Below are 22904 nucleotides of genomic sequence, written 5' to 3'. Positions count from 1 at the left end.
TTTTAGAATAACATGTATAAAAATGGCATTATCATCCCAATAGAATAAAGATAAATATAAAAATTGTAAATATAACTATATAAACAATAATATATATATTTTTTTTTTTTTGGGGGGGGGGGGGGTTACGGCGCACCAACCAAATTTAGGTCGAATGACCGAAACAGGAAAGATGATTTAGTTAGTCTTAAGTGTTACAAACTTAAAGCAACACCAGGGATCAAAACCACCTCACCAGCAGGAGCTTAGAGATACGTCGCCTTATACGATAACACAAAGATAAACGTTGGCCTGAAATTCTGGTGCCTCGGTCATTGAAGGCAACCCCTTATGCTAAAGGGTGACGTTTCATATTGAAATGCATTCAATTAATAACAGAAACATCATTTTCAGTTAAAACTGATATCCTTTAATCTGATATTTGTTTTCCATGATGGTTTACTTTAAAATGCATATCATCATTATTGACTTTCTTCTTTCACAAAATAAAGCAGTTGACATGACCTCGTGTTGATATATGAAATGATAAAATTAGTATTGCTACTAAAGTGAGTGACTAAAGCCAGTAACACGCCAATGTCTGTGCTAGTAAATTACTGAAATATAAATTATGTCTCGCTTTAAAATTCAACTTAATGCACAAGGGGCAGTAGATATCTTATTAAGTACTTGTACTGCAGCAATCTATAGCGAATTAGGTCGTTATCCATTATTTATTAAACGATATGTGCAAATTATTACATACTGGCTTAAAATAATTAATAGCGATAATATCATTTTGAAAACTGCTATGTACGCTTCGTTTGAATAACATGAAAACAACAATCAATGTTGGGCTTCTAAAGTACATGGAATATTAAATGAGTACGGGTTTTCTGATGTTTAGAACAACCCATTTCAATACGAAGCCAACTATTTTGTTAAACGTTTTAAACAAAGGATGATTGACTGCTTTTTGCAAAAACTTTCTAGCGATATTTCAAACAGTCCATTGTTAAGAAATATATATGTACATTTGCATAACTCATTTGAAATGGCAAACTACCTGAAAATTCTCCATAACAGAACTTATAGAAATTGCATAGCAAGATTAAGATTATCGTCACATAAACTTCGAATTGAAACAGGTAGATACATGTATGGTGCTAATAGATTACCCCGAGAGGAACGCATATGTCAGCTTTGCGATAGTAATGAAATAGAAGATGAATTCCATCTTATATGTGTTTGTAATAGTTACTCTAATATACGTTCTATTTACATTAAGCAATACTACTACAGTATAAATTTGTCCCGTTGTATTTAAAAGTGATATTGTTTATTTCTTGAATTTACTTGACAATGTGTCTAGTATGAAACATTGTGAAATGAATCTTATCACAGCATATGGTTAAGTTTAAAATCCATTTTTTTTATATCTTTAAGAATGTAAACGCTTTATAATAGATAAGCTCACTTTAGTACTAAATGGTGTTAACGTTCATTCTCTAAAAATATGTAAATTGAAAATTTGTACTACAAGTTTGTTCATGTACCATGATATTGTGTTTGATTGTACTATATAAATGTGTGTAATATGACTATGTACTGAATGTATACGTCAATAAATTATCTATCTATCTATCTTATAAAAAATCTTACTGTGCATTATGTTATATGGCGAACATGCGTGACAAACACGTGCTTGAGCTGTGATTTGCTGGTCACGTTTTTGGTGAATAAATAAGAACGCTTATCATGTACAATGAACGACATTTCAGAAATATTTGCAATAAATCTTAAAATCTAAATCCGAATATTTATAAATCCTCAACAATAAATCAAAGCTCGTTCAGTTGAAAATATGAGTCACAAGGTCAACGTGTTTGGTAAAATATTGTGAGGTATTATGGAATCCATGATTCTGTACAGTCATCCTAAATTGACACCAAACTTGTATATACAACGCCCTAACTACCCGATGAAAAAATGACGTCACAAACATGCAGTATTATAATATTTATTCAATCTAACAATAAAACATCCAACTCCACGTTTATAGCTGAGTGGCACTTGTAAATTTAAGGTTTGACAGCCCCTTGTCTGGAATGCAATAAATCTGTTAGATATAGCACGATTTATTTCAAGATACAGTGAAATAAACTATTTACATTCACTTATTACTGCAATAAATAATCTAATTTTCAAATGCACGTGGCTGTTTAGAAAAGGAGGGCAATGGATAAATCATTGACATGATAGACGATGAAATATTTTTGAAATTCTTTCCCTCTTTCCTTAGATATAGAAGAAAAATAAATATAAATAATTTCATGTTCACCAAAATGACAGTATAATCATTGAAAACAAACATCAAACTGTTTATTCTTTAAACATATTTTTGAGTAGTTATCATTATATAATTTAATATAATTTATCATTAAACAAACTTTTTTTAAGGTTATTCAATATCATACTTTGAGAACAAATGTAACAAATGTAAATTAATTTTATATATTGACACCAACACATATACAATAATATTTATTAATAAATGTTATCTTTTGAGAACAAATCTTATAAATTCAATGCCATCTAATTGAGAATAAAGCTTATTCAACATTATTAATATATAATTTCTCAAATGTTAAACTATCATAGACCCATAATTCTGATCGAACATCACTCCCAAGGGATATCACTTAAGGGCGCATAGCTCTAAATACCTCCGTATTCAGTATTGTGCTAGTTAACTCCACTGAACTATTCATATTGATTGACGTTAGACTGTCCGTGCCCTATTTTGTGACAGGAACAAACATTTCGTTAAAACTGTGAAAGTATTTCTTTTGACATTTTATGTAGTATTATGTTGTTGTTTTTTCGGTACAACTGAAAAATAACACATGACTTTCGGAGCAATATAGTGGATATAGTCAACCATTTAACTGGCACATTACCTCTAGGCTGCATCTCGGGGTAACATAGCAGTTCTTAGGCCACAATACCCAATATCACCCTCTAGCTATACATGAACAATTAAGAACAAAGGGTATTCAATATTATTTATTCAATTGAAAAGGGGCTTATACTTATCGCATGCATGCAATGCGTGACACCACTATAAAGGGAGATAAGTCAACATAATTAGTATTCTTAGAACGCACGACCCTCATAATGTTCACTTCTGAATATATTTACGTTGTTTTAATTGAAGTGAAAGGTACAACTTTTTTTTTCTAAATTATCTTTAAGTGCTCGATTTATATAAAAACACTTCTGAATTTCAGATTCTTGCCGTGATGACACACTAATTATAGTCTTAAGTTATAATTTTATTTAAAATTATAAATCATTGTTCAACATACTTCTGTCTCAATATTATATATTGTAATATAAAAGTACGAGCGTAATGCATCTTAAGCTTCAATTAACATCTTACATAGTACAAATGATATCAATTAGGGGAACACACTTATATAATTATATCATTAAATATTAGCGGATAATGTGTAATCCTTCCTTCTTTCTTTCAACACTAGTTTGATGATGTCGTGTACATGTAAGTGGATGTATTTATTACGTTGTTTATCAATGTTTATAACCGCTTTATAAATCGTAGATAGTACTAAAGAACTTCATTCAAGTGTATCGATGCCCTGTCAGAGTACTGTATTTATTACGTTGTTTCTCAATGTTTATAACCGCTTTATAAATCGTAGATAGTAACATAAAAACTTTGCAATTCTTTGCAATGATGCTTGGCCTGGGTACTGTTTTTTGCCATGTTTATCAATGTTTATAACCCATTGTGAGTCAGAAGTTGTACAAATAACTTTTTCACTTGTATGAGGATGCTACACAAGTGTACATGGTACTATATTTATAAGATCGGTATTTGATGTTTATAGCAAAAGTAATTATAAATCGGAGATTAATTATCTCTAATAAGACAATGTCCACTTTTGCAAAATAATGGTAACAATAGCTTTCACTTTTGTGCATTTCTGTTTGCTTTTCATTATGAATAATATGCAGAATGTCCGTCAGGAAACTCGGAAGGTTGCTCATTAGCTTAAGAGTTTGAGATAAAACCATAACGTATTTCTGTATTTATTACTAAAACGCTTTTTTATATGAAATATATATATAAATATCCCGTCGTACTCTTATTTTATCAATTTTAGCAGTCCCTGTTGTATAATATCATGTGATAAAAAGTCGTGTACACGCCAATGCTCACTTTTAAATTATTTCATAAACTCGTCAACTATGAATTTTGGCAGCTCATGTAAAATCCCTTTTATATATTCATTAGTTGCATAGATTCATTTCTTTTCCTTCGAGATAACTTATCTGTTTGAATAAAGGAAATAATCATGGTGTCGCAAGAGTAATAAATGAATCAATCAAATAGAAGAAGCAAGTCCCGGTCGGTTTCTGAACTTCAATGGTATATCACTTTCTGACAAGAACGGCGTCCTCATATTCTCCTTCATCTTTAATTCATAAGCAGCAAAATCCAGAATACACTGAAATTACAAGAAAAGGAAAGACATGTGTATATTTTATACTGCAATTTATTCTATACTGCAGTGTACCACATTAAGGTAAATGAATTATTTTCTACCAATAACTGCTTCTGGTATGTTTCCTGGTGACCGGTCAATATTTTCTGTAATGTACTCTGCAGTATCTTATACTTTATATCGAAAAAGAATGCACATGTAATATAAAAGAAAATCATGCTCGTATGCAGTATAAGTATAATCTAGCTGTCAATCTTAAAGTGTAATGTGATTATTAGAAAATATTGGTTAATTTCATTTCCACAAACAATAAAACAGAAGAGATCAATAAAGGTCAATACGTTTTTAATACTCATGTATACTCACATTATTGTCATAAATGAAATCCATTCCAAATACGAGATCGTGCAAAGCTGAATCTGTAGATAGAAAAGAAGGATAATAACACGAGCTTGATGCAAAGAAAACTAAACAAATAGAGATGATAAGCTTATGCCACAAAAAGCTCAGTTTTTGAGAAAATTGTGCGTCAAATGTTGATGTTATCAATATATGAAAACAAATATGGGACTATTAGAAAGATAAAATCATTTGAATGGTGCAGCTAATTGTGTTAGCTCTTGAATATAACGTGGCATTCTTTACCAAACTGTACGGTGTGTATTTTATAGATAACACATACCATTAATGAATAAATTGACTTGAACCTCTTGACCACATATCTCAACTGACTTTGCAACGGAGTCATTTTTACACCTGAAATAAAAATAGCAAAGACAGATAGTGGTTGATTCTGATCATATTTTGCGACAGAATTATTCGTGATTTTAATGGTGTCTTTATATATTTCACATATTTAGGATAATTTCAAACTCCGGTAATTAAAAACTAATATGTTAAAATGATGATGTTATCCTTAAAGCTGATCAAACTAATTACAATGTAATTAGAAATCTGAAAATATAATCATATATTTCATAACCATATGACTCCAAGTTACCAGCCAAGTCAGAGTTATTTCTGAATGATTTGACAGTTAAATTTTTATTGTCGGTGCCTTCGTTATTTTGCATGCTTTAAAGCAGTTTTACAAATCAAAAGAAATATTACACTTTTACATGAAAATTGGTCATCTTCTTAAAACCATCTTTTCACATTTTACCTTTAATAACAATCCGTTGTCATTATAACAAATATAAAAGTACATTTTAGTCGCCTATATCCAGTCAGATTTCAACTTTTATATTATTCGTTTATTAATATACCTAGTTTCTTTGATTAAATTTGTATTTCTATATATTCTGTAAATCAACATCGATACGTAACAATATTGCTACGCAAATTAAGTATATTTTTGTTTGATTATTAGCCACACGCAATCGGTATGTCACCTTCTAGGTAAAGAAAGACCTGAAGTGCCCTTCCGTTAATCATATCAAGCCAGAGTCAACAACAAAGAAACTACTTATGATACAGAGTGATCTGTATAACAATCTATTTACCTTATTCAACTCGGTGATTAGGAGACTTCACTTTAACAGTGTTACAATAGCAGAAATATTTTGTATGTCAAACAATGATTATATACATGTATAACGATATAATAAAAGTTTACTGCAGCATACAAAAGATTTACCTTGTAATAACATACACCGATGGTAACAATGTCAATATAGACACAAACATTGTTCTTACCTCACACCATCCAACAATCGATGCGATATTGTAGACCTTTGTGTCGTTGTGCTTATCAGCGCTTTAACTATTTTGTCCTGTATCTGTAAATACAAAATACATGCTACACTTTAACCTCTGTTACGTCAAACACTTTTTATACAGCATTCTCATTCTCTGTATGTATAATACAGTTTTCATTTTGTTAATATGACTTACACGTATAGTATCACCAGACGATTGCATATTTATTTTGCAGATCAGGCTGCCCCAAAACATGGTTCACTTAGTATATGCTAATACATTTATAGTTGTCTCATTTAAGAAATTGTATCATAGTCATACATGTTTCATGAATGTGCCAAACTCAATGTTAGATTCACTATTTGTCACCTTGGTGCAGTAAGAAGTTACCTCCTTTTGAATTATACAATGAGTTAACCCGTTACTGCCCTAAGGTGACGTATTGGTCGTGTTTCTGAAATAGAATTTTAGGTTGTGTTACTCTGACTTTGACCATTAACCTGCTGGAACAGAAAGTGATTGGTTTGGCCATGAGTATAAAGCATAGCCAGCATGCACATTAGTTGTGGCTGTCCTGACCAGTTGGCTGACCAGCTTTTTAATCTCCTTTTTTTAATTTTTATCTTTCTATCCCTTATATGGAAGACAAGATCAACAAGGAAGGGCGGCACCCAATAAACGCAACCCCCATACTACCCAGCTACACAAGACCGCCAGCAGAAACTTCAAAATATTGAAGCTGGACAAGTTTATTTAAGAAATTAACGAGTTTTTGGATAATAATATATAAAGTGCAATTCAAACAACTCACTTTGCATTTTATGAATGGTAATATTATACACCGTTTGTCCTTCTCAACAACAGGTGCGTCATTTGTAACATCAAGACGGTCTGAATGTGATGCAATACGACGACGGGGTGTCCTAGGTCGGCCAAATTGCCCTATCTGCTTTGAGCTGCTCAATGCGTCGTGGGTTTCAGAGCCGTTATGAAGGCTTGCAATATTTCCTCCGGCAGATTTATCGTAATTACCAGAGTGTCTTATTGGCGGGAGACATGACCCGTCAACATGCAATTTGTCTCCAATCAAAAGATTTGGATTCTAGACAAAAGAATAAACAAATATGTTATAAAGTAGAAGCCAGTGTCATACTCTTAGCAAATTTCAACTTTAGATTTATAATATGTGTGCCCAATGCTACATATAACAAATTTCGTTTATATCATTTTGTATCTGTTGAATTATTCTCAAAATTATCAATAAAACTAACGAAAACTCGTATTTGTTGAGATGGTATAAATTTATTACTATAAATGGTATTAACTTTGAACAAATCGAAAAAAGCAATGGTTGATCACCTTGTGCTTACTGACATCAAGTGGTAAAATTTCTTCATTTTGTCGTGACTTTGGACGACGTTGTTGCCGCAGTTCCGCCTGACGTAGAATGTCATCAGACATTTCTTTGTACCTTGATATCCCCTGTGGCAAAAATAATTATCTAAACTTAATACAAAAAAGATCATGTTAGGAATAATGAGCATCATGTGTACAATATCTTGAGGTCGGAAATAGAATAAAGAATTCAGTTTTTTTAATCATACTTGTCTACTGTCGTAAAATCATATGCTATTATATAAGAATTAATGAATCTGAATGGCAATTTGAAAGGTGTTAATAACTGATAAATGGAAGCAGAGGAAATTGATTAAAAACACATATCATGTGGGTTTTTTTTAAGTGCTATCAATTAGAGATGATAACTCCGCGAAAGCAAACATAGCCTTATTGTTGTTTTCAGGATTGAATGACTAGATATGAATTGTTGTGGGTACAAGCATAGATTGATATTTGGATATTTATTGCAGATTTAAATTCTTTTATTTAAGAAAATATTAGCAATGTCTACATTATGAGTTTTATTTAGTGAACATTTCAATTGAAAGATCCTTACTCTGGCTTTTATATTTAACAAAAAACGTTGACATGTGCTATTTTATTATCAAGTATGTTGTGGTGAAATTATTGTATCCGCTAATCTGATGATTAGAATTAGACAGGTCAGAGATCTATGCATTGAAAATAGATTCCCATGAGAAAAATATCTGATATCAAGTCTCTATATTGACCATCATGCAATTCAACGTATCTTGTTTTCCCTGTAATAATGATTTTATATTGAATTTCTTTACAAAATAATATTTAACCTACCTTACTTTTACGCCTCTTCCAACAAACTGCTCTTGTATGTAATTAAACTAATCACCTTAAAGCGTATAACCAAATTAATTCCAGTTTCCTTGTCAAATAAGTCCTTTGTCTTTGGATTTTCGAGCGTTCCTTGCAGTTGCCGGAAAATGTTATTAAGATATATAATTTCCGATAAAATTACTATAGGCAGGTAGTTCTCGCAGCATTTACTACACCTGTATTGCTATAGTATTGATCTCCATCAAGATTGTATTGATTCCAAAAACACTTCTCAATAACTAGGGTATTGCTTAGCTGCCCACTTGAAAGAGCCGTCTTAATAAATAATGAATTACGTCATTGTTTCTTACGAGTCTTCGTGTATATATCCTATTTTAGCTTTTTAACGAGTATGCGCACTAATTAAACGAAAGCTTACGTTAAGAAAATGCTCAAAGGAAGGTATTCTTGATATTTCTAGGAAAGATTAGTGTCAATAAATATTAGAGGTTTGTTTTTGTTCGTAAACGGTTTACATATTGATAATAAGGTATATATTGATCTCAAGTAAAGGTCAAATGATCATCAACATGTACATATTTGAAACGATGATTTCTTGTGACTGACATATTGCATTCCTGTAAAAGTCAAATTATGATCAACATTGATACGATGCTTTCGTGTGTTATATTGCTTCCATAAACACTTGAACAATATATGTTGAGACTATAATAATTAATATGTAATTAAGCAAACTGGTCAAAAGTCCTTAAATGATAATTATATGGAAATGTTCCTCCTTGTATCCGTCTTCACAAATCCTTTGTATACGTATATGCAAAATGGAAAATTTAGTACATTTACGTAACTTTACATTGTTTTTTTTTCGTGGAATGTGGTACCTTATTAATAGTTTTACAAAATGACTTTGCATTTGCTTATGAAGACGAATCAACCGATAAAGTAGTATAGGTAGAAAAGTGGATACGTATTAAATTTTGAGAATGAAATTTAAAGACCCAATAATTGTTTATTGGTCGTAATTGGGGATAGCGCTGTTTGTTTCATGTAATCATTTAGGAATGACTTAACACTTAATTGCTTTTTCTATCATATCATTGTCACTAGATACCGAGAACTGATACCATAGTATTGTTCTCGGCCCTAGAAAATGCACAATTTAAATAATTTGATACACTATATATTATTGTGTATAGGCAAAAAATCTGCTGGTCACCGGTGCTCGGAAATTGCTCATTTATGTTTTTATTACATGACAGTTTAATGAGCTTGCAAACAGTTCGTTAGTAAGAATTTTATGTCAAAATGTTCTACCTTTTGACTTACAAACTAGTATAAAGACTTCGAGTTAGGGTTGAATACCTAGGATTTTTATGTGTCTTTTAGACATGGAAATAGTCCATTTCTGGAACTTTGTATAATAACATCTCTACAGCAGCAACCAATGTATTGAGTGTTACTCTGTAGATGGTATACGTACTGTATGCCTTTATTGAAAGAATAATTCCCTTTGGAATCTATAAATACTTTCTATATTTCAATTGATACATTAATAGAAATAATTGATTTTAGATTGAACAATTTACTTTTCCATTGTTACAAAATTCCAGCATGTTTTCTGATGAGAGACTAATTCATTGCCGGAAGATAAACTTTATACACGTTGTGACGATATTGAATTTTGTAGCATTCATGATAAAATCCATTGTTACTATGAATTCGTAAAACATCAGCGTTTCAAATAGTTTTCATAAATAGTTAATAAAGCTATCAATATAAATACAATGAATATCATGCAATGATATGATGTCGTTTTTTCTATTCTTGTAAAATAAATCCATTAGCGATAATAGTCACATTAATACATGGTCATTTTGTTGATTAGATGGAAAGCGTTTCATATTTTTTAAGATGGTAACTATTAGAACATATTGATATTTGATTAAGTTAATAAATATTGAGTATAGTATCACTAAATTGCCTAAGTTAACAATACAGAACACACGTCAAACATTGGTATACAGTATCGGTTGATTTCTCGAAGAAGGAAATGGAAAAAGGAGCGCTTTGATGAAACAGATATAACCGCTGGCCCCAAGATCAAAATAGCTTTTCCGAAATAGAATGATGTCTCAAACTTACAATTTTGAACTCCAATGTGACCTTCTGTTCATGGAATGTATCTAATAGTTCTTACTTCGTAAAGGTCGGTGTACCGCTTTCTTTTTTGTAGTAAGGTTGTAAACTTAATGTGTGCGAATGTAAATCTGAAAGAAAACAGCGCAAAACCTTACAGTTAAAGTGATGCAGTAAAATTTGAACCAATTTTATATGTATAAATGTAAATGATATAGAAAAAAGTTCTGCCAGCTATCATATGATTTGTCGTTTGACGAGATGTCTTTATACATTCGGATATGTATGACAGGGTTGTCTTCCTTTTTACTGGTGTGAACAATGAATGAAAAACTTAATTATGTATAGAATGTATGTTGCGACTTCCGTTAATTTATTTGTGTTCGCTCGTGAACATTATGAAGTTCTATTCAAACCCATTTTTGTCTCATACATGATATTACATCAATCCATTTCTTGATAATGCCCAACGCCTTTCGGGGAGCATCTGGGGAGCTTGAAAAAATTAGGATGAGTGAGATATTTTCTCCGACGTATAAGTATTTTGTTTGAACCTGTGTTGCACTTGAAAAAAAACCAAGTTTTCTCTCTCTCTCTCGAGGGTAAACCTGTTCTAGAATTTCAAGTGTGATCAACTGTTTCCAGCACTTTTAAGTGTTGAAAATTGGGTACCGTCGGTGCTAGGGGCGCGAGGGATGTAGCATCTTTTATTATCCCTGATGTACAGACTCGATCAAACCGAGTCTGCGATGTTCATGTAATTTTGTTGTGATAAATGCTTCCTATGGATCACTCTTTCCAGATTTTGTGTATCCGCTGATGTTGCTTTTCAAAGCATGATTGTATCATGTCTGATAGAAATACCATTGTAACTCACGAGTTCTTTCTATTGGTGTTCGTAGTTTCATACATACACATAAAGAGGTTTTGTATAAATATACAAGATTGATTTCATTATATACTGAACATCCCTTGTATAATAAAGTAAAATTTAGTGTTTAATCGTGTGTTTATAGTTTCATTTTATAGTCTTTGTAGGCATGACTTTTATTATTACATAAGTATGTTCAACTGGAAGCCTGGGGACTTTAGGCGAGGTTCTGGTCCCAATGTTACTTTATACTTACAGGTTTTCAACAATCTAAGTCAATGGTAACATTGCACTCAGTGAAAACCTAAAAGCTAAGGTCATTTCTCATCTTCTTAAAAGAAATACCCTCTTTGAAAACAAAGGAGGTTATGCAATTAAACGTATATATTGTTATTAAAACGTTGACATTGACTATTCAAGCAAACTCTTGATCAATAAACATATAAAATGTTACAATGGTGCTGTACAGAATGTGAGTTATTGCAAAAAATTGTAAAATAATAACTATTTTATTACTATAACCTGTTAAAAATGTGGGTTTTGTAACAATGACATCACTGAGTTGACAGATTTTTCGATTGGCCTATTGCTGTGATGTGAAAATATTGGGCCTGCTTGCATGATTTTAGGAGCTAATATGCTTTTAGTTGTTAAGGATAGTGAATGAATGAATGAATGAATGAATGAATGAACGAACGAATGAATGAATGAATGAATGAACGAACACGAACGAAAACCTTGTTGTTTATATCTTTACTAGACACTTTTATTTCTTGTCGATTGACTGTCCACTTTTCGCAGAAAAGTAGTCTTTGAGTTAAATAATTTGTCAATGAACTTCCGGTTGAGTTGTCAACGAATATTTTTACTGTATTTAACACTTTTTACAAATGAAAGTGGTCTAAAGGTGCATTTTTCTTATTTTTTATTATTGCATTTATTACTTTTTGAAAGCTTTTCACAAAGATAAACCTCAAATACTCAATATGATATTTGTTCAAACTTGCACGGTTTTCGGACATAATTTCCTGAACTGTCAAACATGTATTTAAAATATCAAACAACCAGAAGCGACGTAAACATGTAATGTCATGCCATTTTACACGTATATTTACCTATACACGTATTTTGTTTCAAAAGGGACTAATATATAATCACAGGAACTTGAAATTCTATCACTATTAACGATAATATGCGAAATATACCCCCTATATACTATAAAAACACGTGTTTTTTTTATAGTATATAGGGGGTATATTTCGCATATTATCGTTAATAGTGATAGAATTTCAAGTTCCTGTGATATAATTGAGTTAAAAAATCATTTTGATAATTATTTTCAATTCGATAATTGTACTTTTTGACTCTGGTCACATTACACTGGTCACAACCAAATTTTGAGCTTACTTGTTGGAGATGACCACCAGACCCGGACTGTCCCGAAACACGTCCTTTAGTTGTTATCATTGTTCATTGGTTGTCGATCAATCAGTCACTTTTTAATTAAAGCTGCACGCCTCCAGATGAGCAAAACTATTTCGATGAAATCCAAACTGAAACAAATGTACTACGATTTTAGAATAAGTAAAGCAATTAAAATTCTAGAAATAATTTACATCTTATGTGCGATTAATGACCGATTTTTCAGTTATTTTAACTCTATTTCTACCGCGTTACTAATGCAGTAAAGGCTATTTCTGCAAATGATGACCTCTTCATAGTAATTTACATGGGATGTAAGTGCCATTGATAATGTGGAAATTGCATTATTTTTGTTAAATACATTTTCAAATTAAAATTAGCATGAATCTGGAGGTGTGCTGCTTTAAGATTGAATAAAATATTATGCATGTTTCTTCTAAAATTAATTGATACACCCATTGACAGTCTCTATATGAACTACGTAAATAACCGATGTATATCAAGTGAAAAAATATGAGTTGTTTCCCTTATCTTCCAGTAAAATCGATATCTCTTATGCTATAACAATACAAATTAAGCTGTTTTTATAGCGCTAGTTCTGGGCGATTTAATGTCCGATTTTAAATTTTTTTACAGCAATTGAAAGCTTGTGATCTTTAATAGCTTTGTCTCATTATATATTTCAACACATCGTTTGACACTTAAGGTATTTAAGTATTTAAAACCTTTTACCTCATATAGACGTGTTTGACGGCTTTTTGACTGAAAAAATGACTGAGTGAAAAAATGGCCTATTTAGACCCAAAACACTGTTTTTCATTTGAGAAATGTTGTTAAAAATGTAATCACTTTTTTGGCGCCGTGCCCCCCCCCCCCCAATCCAAATGATTCATTAAGGGGGATCAACCCCTTCTGTTTGGGGGGGGTTTGAAGGGGGCAGCAGTCCCTTCCATTGCCAAGAAAATTTGTATGCGTCGACAATCGTCTTCTTCTCTGAAACTACTGAGCAGATTTACTTCAAATTTGGTCTGTAACATCCTTGTGACAGTCACACTGGAATTTGGTCATGTCATTCCAATTGGCCCCTTTTAGGGGTCAGTAGAGCTAAAAATAGAAAAACCTTTAAACATCTTCTTCTACAGAACTAACGGATGGATGATCACCAAACTTTGTTTGTAGCATTCTTGGGTAGTCTTTTATCAAGTTTGCTCATATTAATTTGATTGGCCCCTTTTAGGGGACCGGGTCTCTAGGGCTAAAAATAGAAAAACCTTTAAACATCTTCTCCTACAGAACTAATTGAAGGATGATCACCAAACTTTGTCGGTAGCATTCTCGGGTAGTGTTTTATCAAGTTTGCTCATATTAATTTGATTGGCCCCTTTTAGGGGCCACTAAAGCTAAAACTAGAAATACCGTTAAATGTCTATTTCTATAGAGAACTAATTGATGGATGATCACCAAACTTTGTCTGTAGCATTCTTGGGTAGTCTTTTATCAAGTTTGCTAATATTATATTGATTGGCCCCTTTTAGGGGCCGCAAAAGCTAAAAATAGAAATACCTTTAAATGTCTATTTCTAGAGAACTAATTGATGGATGATCACCAAACTTAGTTTGTAGCATTCTTGGGTAGTCTTTTATCAAGTTTGCTCATATTAATTTGATTGACCCCTTTTAGGGGTCTTTAGGGCTAAAAATAGAAAAACCTTTAAATGTCTTCTCCTACAGAACTAATAGATGGACGATCAACAAACTTTGTCGGTATCATTCTCGGGTAGTGTTTTATCAAGTTTGCTCATATTAATTTGATTGGCCCCTTTTAGGGGCCACTAAAGCTAAAAATAGAAATACCGTTAAATGTCTATTTCTAGAGAACTAATTGATGGATGATCACCAAACTTTGTCTGTAGCATTCTTGGGTAGTCTTTTATCAAGTTTGCTTATATTAATTTGATTGGCCCCTTTTAGGGGCCACTAAAAAGGGGCCACTAAAGCTAAAAATAGAAAAAACCTTCAAACATCATTTCCTACTGAAATATTTGATAGATGATCACCAACATTTGTAGCATTCTTATGTAGTCTTTAGGTAGTCTTTTATCAAGTTTGCTCATATTAATTTGATTAGCCCCGTTTAAGCTAAAGCTTAAATGCCCCAGGTCATGGCATTTCTTCAAATTATTGTTTAAACATATTCTATATTAGAATATATTGACATTCCAACACTGAATAGCAGTTGTTGCTGGTGAGCGACTCAATGCCATCATGGCCCTCTTGTTTAAAAAAAGGGGGTATGTTAAGATAAGTGTTAAAAAATACAGACATAAAAACATGAAATTTACATATACTTACACATTAGTTTACGTGATTCATTGTACTTACAATACATGTATAGCATGATAATCAGGACCATTATATAAGTATATGTACATTGTACTAATGGGAATAATGTTAATATTAATAATTATAAAATTTTGTACTTTTATTATCAATTTTATTCTTTTATCATAATGTTGGTAAAATTTTACCACCAAAATTTTCCTGTATAAAATTCAGATGTGCCAAGTTTTTATTCAACTGCAAGGGAAATCATTTCATGAAAATAATATCTTAAAGATGTACTTATTTACCTCCCTTTTCACTGTCAGTGCTCTCTATTTAACACACATTTATCTGTGAAATAAAATCAGTAATTGTTGTTCAGACTTATTAAATAGCACATGTATAATTTCTAACAAAAGAAATGTGTATAATAACATAATAACATTTTTTATTCTCTTTTCAGATTTTGATGTGACATGATTTTTTGGCAATAAAGATGCAGTGAACGAATGTCATAAAGGATTTTTTCCCCCATAAGATACTCCAAAAACACAGCTGGCAAGATGATGTTCATTGTATATGGAGCTTTTATTATCTTCGGGTTTGTGGCTTTGGTCCTGCAGGTTATGGCCTACAAAACAAGGCCGAGTGTGTCGGAGGGCAACAATCCACAGTTCCTCAAGTTTCAGAGAGGTTACTTTGCTGCATACCTTATGGCCATGTTTGCAGACTGGCTACAGGGACCCTATCTCTATAAGCTGTATTCGTACTACGGATTTCAAGAAGAACAAATTGCTGTCCTGTATGTGTTTGGGTTTGCTTCCACAGTAATAATTGGAATGTGGGCGCCATTGGCAGCTGATCAATTCGGAAGAAAGAAACTCTGCCTTTCATTTACAGTTCTTTATTCTCTATCATGTTTGATGAAACTATCACGAAGTTATGGTATCCTGATACTCGGAAGAATCATTGGAGGCGTGGCCACCTCGGTACTATTCTCCGCCTTCGAGGCTTGGTATGTTCACGAGCACATAGAAACACATGACTTTCCAAAAGAGTGGATTGCCGTCACTTTTGTGAAAGCTTCAACTTGGAATGGTGTTCTTGCTGTTACGGCAGGGATAATAACAAATTTTGTATCGGAATGGTTCCATATGGGTCCCGTGGCGCCATACATGTTAGCCATACCATTCCTGATCTTTGCAGGAATTCTCGTTTCAACACACTGGATCGAAAACTATAGTGGCAGTAAAGTAAAATTTAAGAAAGTTTGTTCCGATGGATTCAAAGGAATAATGTCGAGTGAGATGATCTTTATGGTGGGAGCAATTGAAGCTCTTGTCGAGAGCGTTATTTATATCATCATATTCCTTTGGACACCAATTCTCGAACCGGGCCAACCATCTCTTGGCATCGTTTTCTCATGTTTCATGGTGTGCATTCTAGCGGGACAGGGACTTTTTCAAATTTTATCAAGTAAAAACATAGAAGTACCAATTCTTTTATTATCATCGTGCGGAATTGCGCTGTTAGCTAACTTAATTTGTGTAAATTCTACAGACCCTGAAAATCGAAATACAAATCTCTCATTTATTGCGTTGTGCATATTTCAGTTTGCAGTCGGCATATATTTCCCGGCCATGGGGTATTTGAGAAGTCATATCATTCCAGAACAGCACAGATGGAGTATTATGAACTGGTTCAGAGTGCCGATTAATCTAATTTCTTGCATTGTGTTAATGTTGTTGCATGAAGACATGTTTAAACACGGGAATAGGATGATTTTTGTGATATGCTCGGGACTTTTAACTCTGTCTTTGCTCTGTGGCGTGAGATTTTTTAAACTTGCCAAAGAAGATGAAAGTTTGAAACAAACTTCTCCCCTAATGACAAGTGAGCATATTCATAATATATTTTAACCCTTGAACTTTCAGAATGAACTTCCCCAACTTACATTTCAGAACAGTCCATTATCAATTTTAGGGATGTCATCATTGTCATGACAAAAGTTTGGAAGCTTGTCAAACCAGACTGAACATGTTTCACAGTATGTTGGCTGACCTAGGCTCTGTTCTTTCGGCAAAGGGTTTTCAATTTTAGCTTCAGCATTATTAGGGTGGTGCTTGATACATGTACATTTTTTACATGTAGCTAACATGTACATGTACAATGTATAGTATTATGCTGAATAAAATCTGTTGGGGTTAATTTAGAATGTGTTTTTGCAGGCTATCACATAACAGCAATTTAATATATTAAATCAAGAAGAGTTTACACATAGTGATTTATTTGCAAGGCATTTGAACAAGTTTTACTGTGTCATACAGGGATAAAAGCTTGAAAAGATTTAATGTTCATGTATCATGTGTAGTAAAATTTTAAAGTAACGAGAATATTGGGCATCTTCCTCCACCAATAAAATTTGATTCTTTCTATAAATACATTAATTATTTATGAAAATAAATATTTCATGAGTGGCGGACTAGCCACAACTGAAATATGATAATTTTCATACCACAACATGAAAATAAATCATGTATTTATAGGAAAACCTTGAATTTTCTGTTTATTACATAATTTTTTTCTTCTTTGACATTACAATTTGAAAAATTAAAAAAAAATCTCTTAAATTTTGTTTACTGGCAGAATTTAAAAGAAAGTAGTCCAGCAAGACACCAATGCAAATAGGAAATATATGTTTCACTGAGGGGAAAATTAATTTTTACAATGAAAATACAGAAAAATGAAAATAGGCATTTTATTTCATCAATATTTCTTAAAATTTCATTTATAAGTATATTGTATAAATACATTTAATTTTCATCTACAGGATGCAATTCTTGGATTCAGGTCTGATATGGGAAACTTAGCTGTTTTGTTGTTACATTTATTTAGGTTGTTTTATTCATTATTTGCTGTGGTAACATTGTGGATACAAATTTGTTGGGATGTTTTTGTTTTGTAAGTGATGTTATTAAATATTAGAATTAATCAAGGGTCCAATGTATAAAACTTGAAATCAAGCCAATGGACCAGATGTTCAAATTTTTTTTAGTTCATTCTAATTTTGTAATACATTGTATTGTTAACATAAAACACGTAAAATTTTCACTTAAAAAGATTTTGAAACAGTTAAAATTACTTGATATAAGATTTAAAGATCAACTTTAAAGTTATTGAACACTGTTTTGAACAACATGGCCATTGTATTGTTGTTACTGACATACACTGTAGTAAACTGTATAATGATTGTTTGATTTTAACCTTTAACCTGTAGCATTTCTTAAATTGCTTTGGCCAGCTTTCATTTTGGGAATTGCCCATTAACAAATTTGGGGATATCAAGATGAAAATGTAAAGTTTGCCAGACAATATTATAGTATTGAGCCTGGTCAGTCTCACTGCATAAATGTGCATTCTGGTCTGGGTACATGTATATACTGGTGGCAAAGGCTGGTCATTTTCAGTTTCACCAGGGTTAGGGCTATTTATAAGTACTTGTGAGGACTTGCCTATGCCTTTTGTCTTGAGCAATGTTGACCTGTATCAAAATCCCTCTTATTAATAATGGACAGGTCCAGTATCAAAGGAGGACAAGTCCATTTTGCAAAGTTAGGACATTTATGAGGCTTAAGCAGAAGTTTTACCGTAAAACTGTGGTCATTTTTTTGTAACTAAGTGCTTCTTCAGTGTCTATTCTAGGATTTGAAAAACAGGACGGATTTTTATTGAGTATTGTTGATCTTTTTCCTGCTTTCTCTAGTATATAAAATATACCCCCTGCCTCTGAAAAAATTTGGTTGAATTCTCAAAATGTGGGTGAATCCTCCCATCCCCCCTCCTAGAATACATGTAGACACTGCTTATAAAAGGATTTTTTAAAAATAATTATGCTCATTATTTATGAATTTATATATCAGCCACATCCGAGAGAAAATACTGATGATCTCAAATAACTCTAATAACAAAATTGGGCTTGGAAAATTGAAATGTTATTTTAAGTCTCTAATGTTTATTAGTATGAGTACTATCAGTGTTGAAACTAAGAATTGCAAGATTTTATTTATGGGGTCATCACATGTTTGTATACAGTCACCTATTTTGAATAACAGTGTTGGCTCTGACTGTTTTTATGTTTAACAAGAAATCTTAAGGATTGTCGATGTATAATTTGAGTAATATTTGGGTGGGATTTTAATTATCAGTTGTTTTAAGGAATACATCTTTGCAAAGTTCAGTAACCAACAAAATCTACCAACTAGTCGCTCTAGAGTTATTTCCCTTGAATAGCCAAAAATTGAAAACATTCTCTTGGTCTGGTAAATTTCTTGAACAGTTACTTAAGAAACAAATTTGATTTGGTCACTATGTATAACAGTGGGCATAATATCTCTGTGAAGTATGAAAAGAAGCAAACTGATTTACAGAAACCATGTAAGTCTGCAATAATTTTTATCCTCATTTTCTTATCATTTTTGTAGAAAGTAATAGTAATTTTGTGGGTTAATGCTTTTGTTATTGTTTATAAGGAACTGTTACGATCTGGATTGGGGTCCAAGTTTCATGTGATGAGATATCGTTAAACACTAAGTGCTTGTTTTGTTTTTTGTTAATTTGTTGAGATTATGAATACCTGTTATTGAGTTTAATAAGTTTAAAATCACGTGCATTCAATATGTAAACATACATGTAAACACTACAGCTACATGTATTTCATTTATTTGGTGTTTTATTATAATTTTATTCAAATTTTATCGTAGATTTATAGTGAATGATTCAGGTAACTATTAAAAAATGACATATAAATATGTATCATTTTAAAAACAGCAATTTCTTTGAAAATCAATTTTTGTACATGTATGTATAACAACAATAACAACAAAATAGTATTGTTACAATATGCACTGTACATATATATACATTTTTTTTCAGAGTGAAATGTTTTATTATTATCAATCATCTAATATGGATATTAATATACATTGTACATATGCCTTCAGATTTATGTTGTTTAATTTGTGTGTTACTAATTTGTCAGTGATAAGATTTGAGAGTTAAGATGCATTTGAATTACAAATGAAGGTTTATAGAACAAAGTGTTAATTTTAAGAGAAACTTAATAGATTATATATGCTTCTATATGTTATTTATATTTATAAAAAAGTGTTATCATAATTATATAACCTATAATCAATTTGAATGCTTATATATGTATGTAATATCATGAGCAGCATCTGCTAAATAGTGCTAACATAAATATTATTGTCTAAATAAATCAGCTTATATTTATTTTATTAATAAATTGGCTAAACATCTTCTAGATAAATCTTTTAACATATTTTACAAAGATATCTGCTAAAAATGTAAAATATTGCCTATTATGTCTAGATAAATCTGATATATACAAGTACTTTCAAGGTTAGTCTACTAAATATATCTGCTAAATATCTATAACTAAATCTGCTAAATATATGCTTAATCTTCTGTTCTTTATACATGTTATAGATAAATGAGTTTTCATAATTTAGGAAATAATTAATCAATTTTCTGTGCCTTGAAGAATAGTGCACGGTTCCAGTTCAAATGTGCAGGAATTTAATCATATAGCCAGACAGCTATGAAAATAAAAGATATTTCATTATTCCGGAGTAAATTTATATATCTGTTATATACAGTCATGTATATTGCATTGAGGGTGTATTGTTAAGATTGAAGGTTCAATTTTCAACATTAATAGATTTTTTATGTGCTTGAAAATTTACAATAATGGAGATTGCAAAATTTGTTTATTATTTTCTATAGCTCCCTTTTTTGGTCAATTAAGATTGTCCAGAGATTGTTCACCTTCTTATTTATGTTTATCATGAATAAGTATCTTGATAAAATAGCTGCCTGGTTTTACCTTAATACAATAGGGTTTTTACATGTTCCTCAGCTTCACACCTTGGTTAAGTTTTGTATCATCCCCAATTTGTTCAGAGCCCTTTGAGATATTGCTTTTAAACTTATTACTCTAGGTCATGTCAACAATATCCACAAATATGCAAGAGAACATAATTTTGTCATTTACAGGGCATGTCTGGCTTAAATGGTTAAGATTTTTGACTTCAAACCACTTGCCCCACACTTCTCTGAGTTGATATCCCACCAGGGAATTTGTATTCTTTATGTGGGGAAGCAGTTCAGCAACTCTAGTGCCTGTTTGCACCTGAAATGAAATCATCTGTATTTTGCTGGTGTCAAACTCCCAGGTTTCCCCTGAAGATGATTTTTTTATGGGCAGGTCCCACCTACCAAACGATTGCTTCATTGAGTGGCAGTATGGCCGAATGGTTAACACCTCAGACTAGTAATCTAAGGATTGTTGACCGCTTAGGTTCAAACCCTGTCCGGGGCAAGCATGGGGCTTTCCTTTGAGCAAGAAACTTTACGCTCATTGCTTTGCACTGGTTGGTTCAAGGAAGGGATTATAGCTTCCAACACAATCGAATTGAAATAAATTTGTATAAACTAATTGCTAATTACCGGTGTAGAGTTTTGTCGATTAAACTAAAGTACTGCTTTTTTACTCTCTAGTACTGCAAATATTTAAGTGTGCTGCCCTATTGTCTGTAATGTTTACAGTCATGTATTTGAAAATGCTTTAATTCTGATTTAATAAAAAGATTAACAAAACAACACAGTTTACCAATACTTGTTTCACTTTATTAAGCTTCTTCAGTTCATACAATATTAATTCTGATTCCAAACACAATTTTCAATGACTATTCCATAGTAATTACTTAATAGTGTCAAAACACTCTTTAGAAGTGTATATATTGTAAGTTGGCAAGCATCAGAATAAAAAATGTTTAAATAGTTCCTCATTTCTTTTAAAGCTTGACTATTCAAAGACTAAGGAATTGGAATTCAATACCAAGATGAGAGTTTTATTTTCAAACATTCTAACACTATATATAATTATTTACCCTGCACATGGTGATTAAACCTAACCAGATTCTAAAGATCAGGTTGACATATACTTTATATAATTTTTATTGTAAGTGTGGTTAAGTTAAAGTTTGATCCAGCTTTATGACTCCAGCTGTTAACAAAGATGTCAGTTAAAATATATCATATGATATTTATATCTCATCAGTTGTAAACAATTTAAAATATGATTATCTATAACTGAAAATGAGATAATTGTCAACAAGTATGATAAGATGAGAATTATGAGGGGGAAACAAACACTATGAGGAGGTAAGTTATATGAGAAATGCAATATGAGGAGTCAAGGTTTATGATGAATGGGATATGAGGAGGCAAGTTATATGGTATATGTGATATGAGGAGGCAAGTTATATGATGAAAAGGATATGAGGTGGCAAACTATATGTGGAATGTGATATGAGGGACCAAATTATATGATGAATGTGATATGAGGAAGCAAGTTATATGTGGAATGCAATATAAGGAGGCAGGTTATATTATGAATGAGATATGAGGAGGCAAGATAAATGATGAATTTGATATGAGGAGGCAAGTTATATGGTGAATGCAATGTGAGGGGGCAAGTAATATGATGAATAAGATATGAGGAGACAAGATATATGATGAATGTGATATGAGGAGACAAGATATATGATGAATGTGATATGAGGAGGCAAGTTATATGGTGAATGTGATATGAGGAGGCAAGTTATATGATGAATGCAATATGAGGAGGCAAGTTATATATGATGAATGAGATATGAG

At 31.9% G+C, this 22904-nt stretch overlaps 2 protein-coding genes across 2 annotated transcripts; one reads left to right on the top strand and one right to left on the bottom strand.

The window, feature by feature from the left end:
- Nucleotides 1-4216: 4216 nt before the first annotated feature.
- On the bottom strand, nt 4217-7684 carry LOC132723078 (uncharacterized). Its single transcript, XM_060707743.1, has 6 exons — nt 7566-7684; nt 7018-7308; nt 6204-6286; nt 5191-5264; nt 4875-4927; nt 4217-4511 (listed from the first exon to the last, which is right to left on the bottom strand). Exons 1-6 carry the CDS (start codon nt 7665-7667, stop codon nt 4389-4391), a joined length of 726 nt encoding a protein of 241 aa, XP_060563726.1. The 5' UTR covers nt 7668-7684; the 3' UTR covers nt 4217-4388.
- A 4547-nt stretch (nt 7685-12231) lies between these two features.
- LOC132723095 (molybdate-anion transporter-like) lies at nt 12232-20948 on the top strand. The gene is made up of 2 exons (XM_060707764.1): nt 12232-12331; nt 15631-20948. The coding sequence occupies exon 2, from the start codon at nt 15731-15733 to the stop codon at nt 17084-17086; it is 1356 nt and encodes a 451-aa protein (XP_060563747.1). The 5' UTR covers nt 12232-12331; nt 15631-15730; the 3' UTR covers nt 17087-20948.
- The last annotated feature ends 1956 nt before the right edge of the window (nt 20949-22904 follow it).

Source organism: Ruditapes philippinarum, unplaced genomic scaffold, assembly GCF_026571515.1.
Source record: "Ruditapes philippinarum isolate M1 unplaced genomic scaffold, ASM2657151v2 ctg1670_1_1_1_1, whole genome shotgun sequence".
Classification (NCBI taxonomy): Eukaryota; Metazoa; Mollusca; class Bivalvia; order Venerida; family Veneridae; genus Ruditapes; species Ruditapes philippinarum.
Note: the sequence above shows the minus strand (reverse complement) of the source record. Positions and strands in the feature narration are given on the sequence as shown.

Coding starts and splice junctions, on each gene's coding strand:
- LOC132723078 (XM_060707743.1), bottom strand. CDS start 7,667: ATGTCTGATGACATTCTACGTCAGGCGGAACTGCGGCAACAACGTCGT. Junction 7,309..7,565: donor TTGATGTCAGTAAGCACAAG/GTGATCAACCAT, acceptor TCTTTTGTCTAG/AATCCAAATCTTTTGATTGG. Junction 4,512..4,874: donor ATTTCATTTATGACAATAAT/GTGAGTATACAT, acceptor TTGTAATTTCAG/TGTATTCTGGATTTTGCTGC.
- LOC132723095 (XM_060707764.1), top strand. CDS start 15,731: ATGATGTTCATTGTATATGGAGCTTTTATTATCTTCGGGTTTGTGGCT.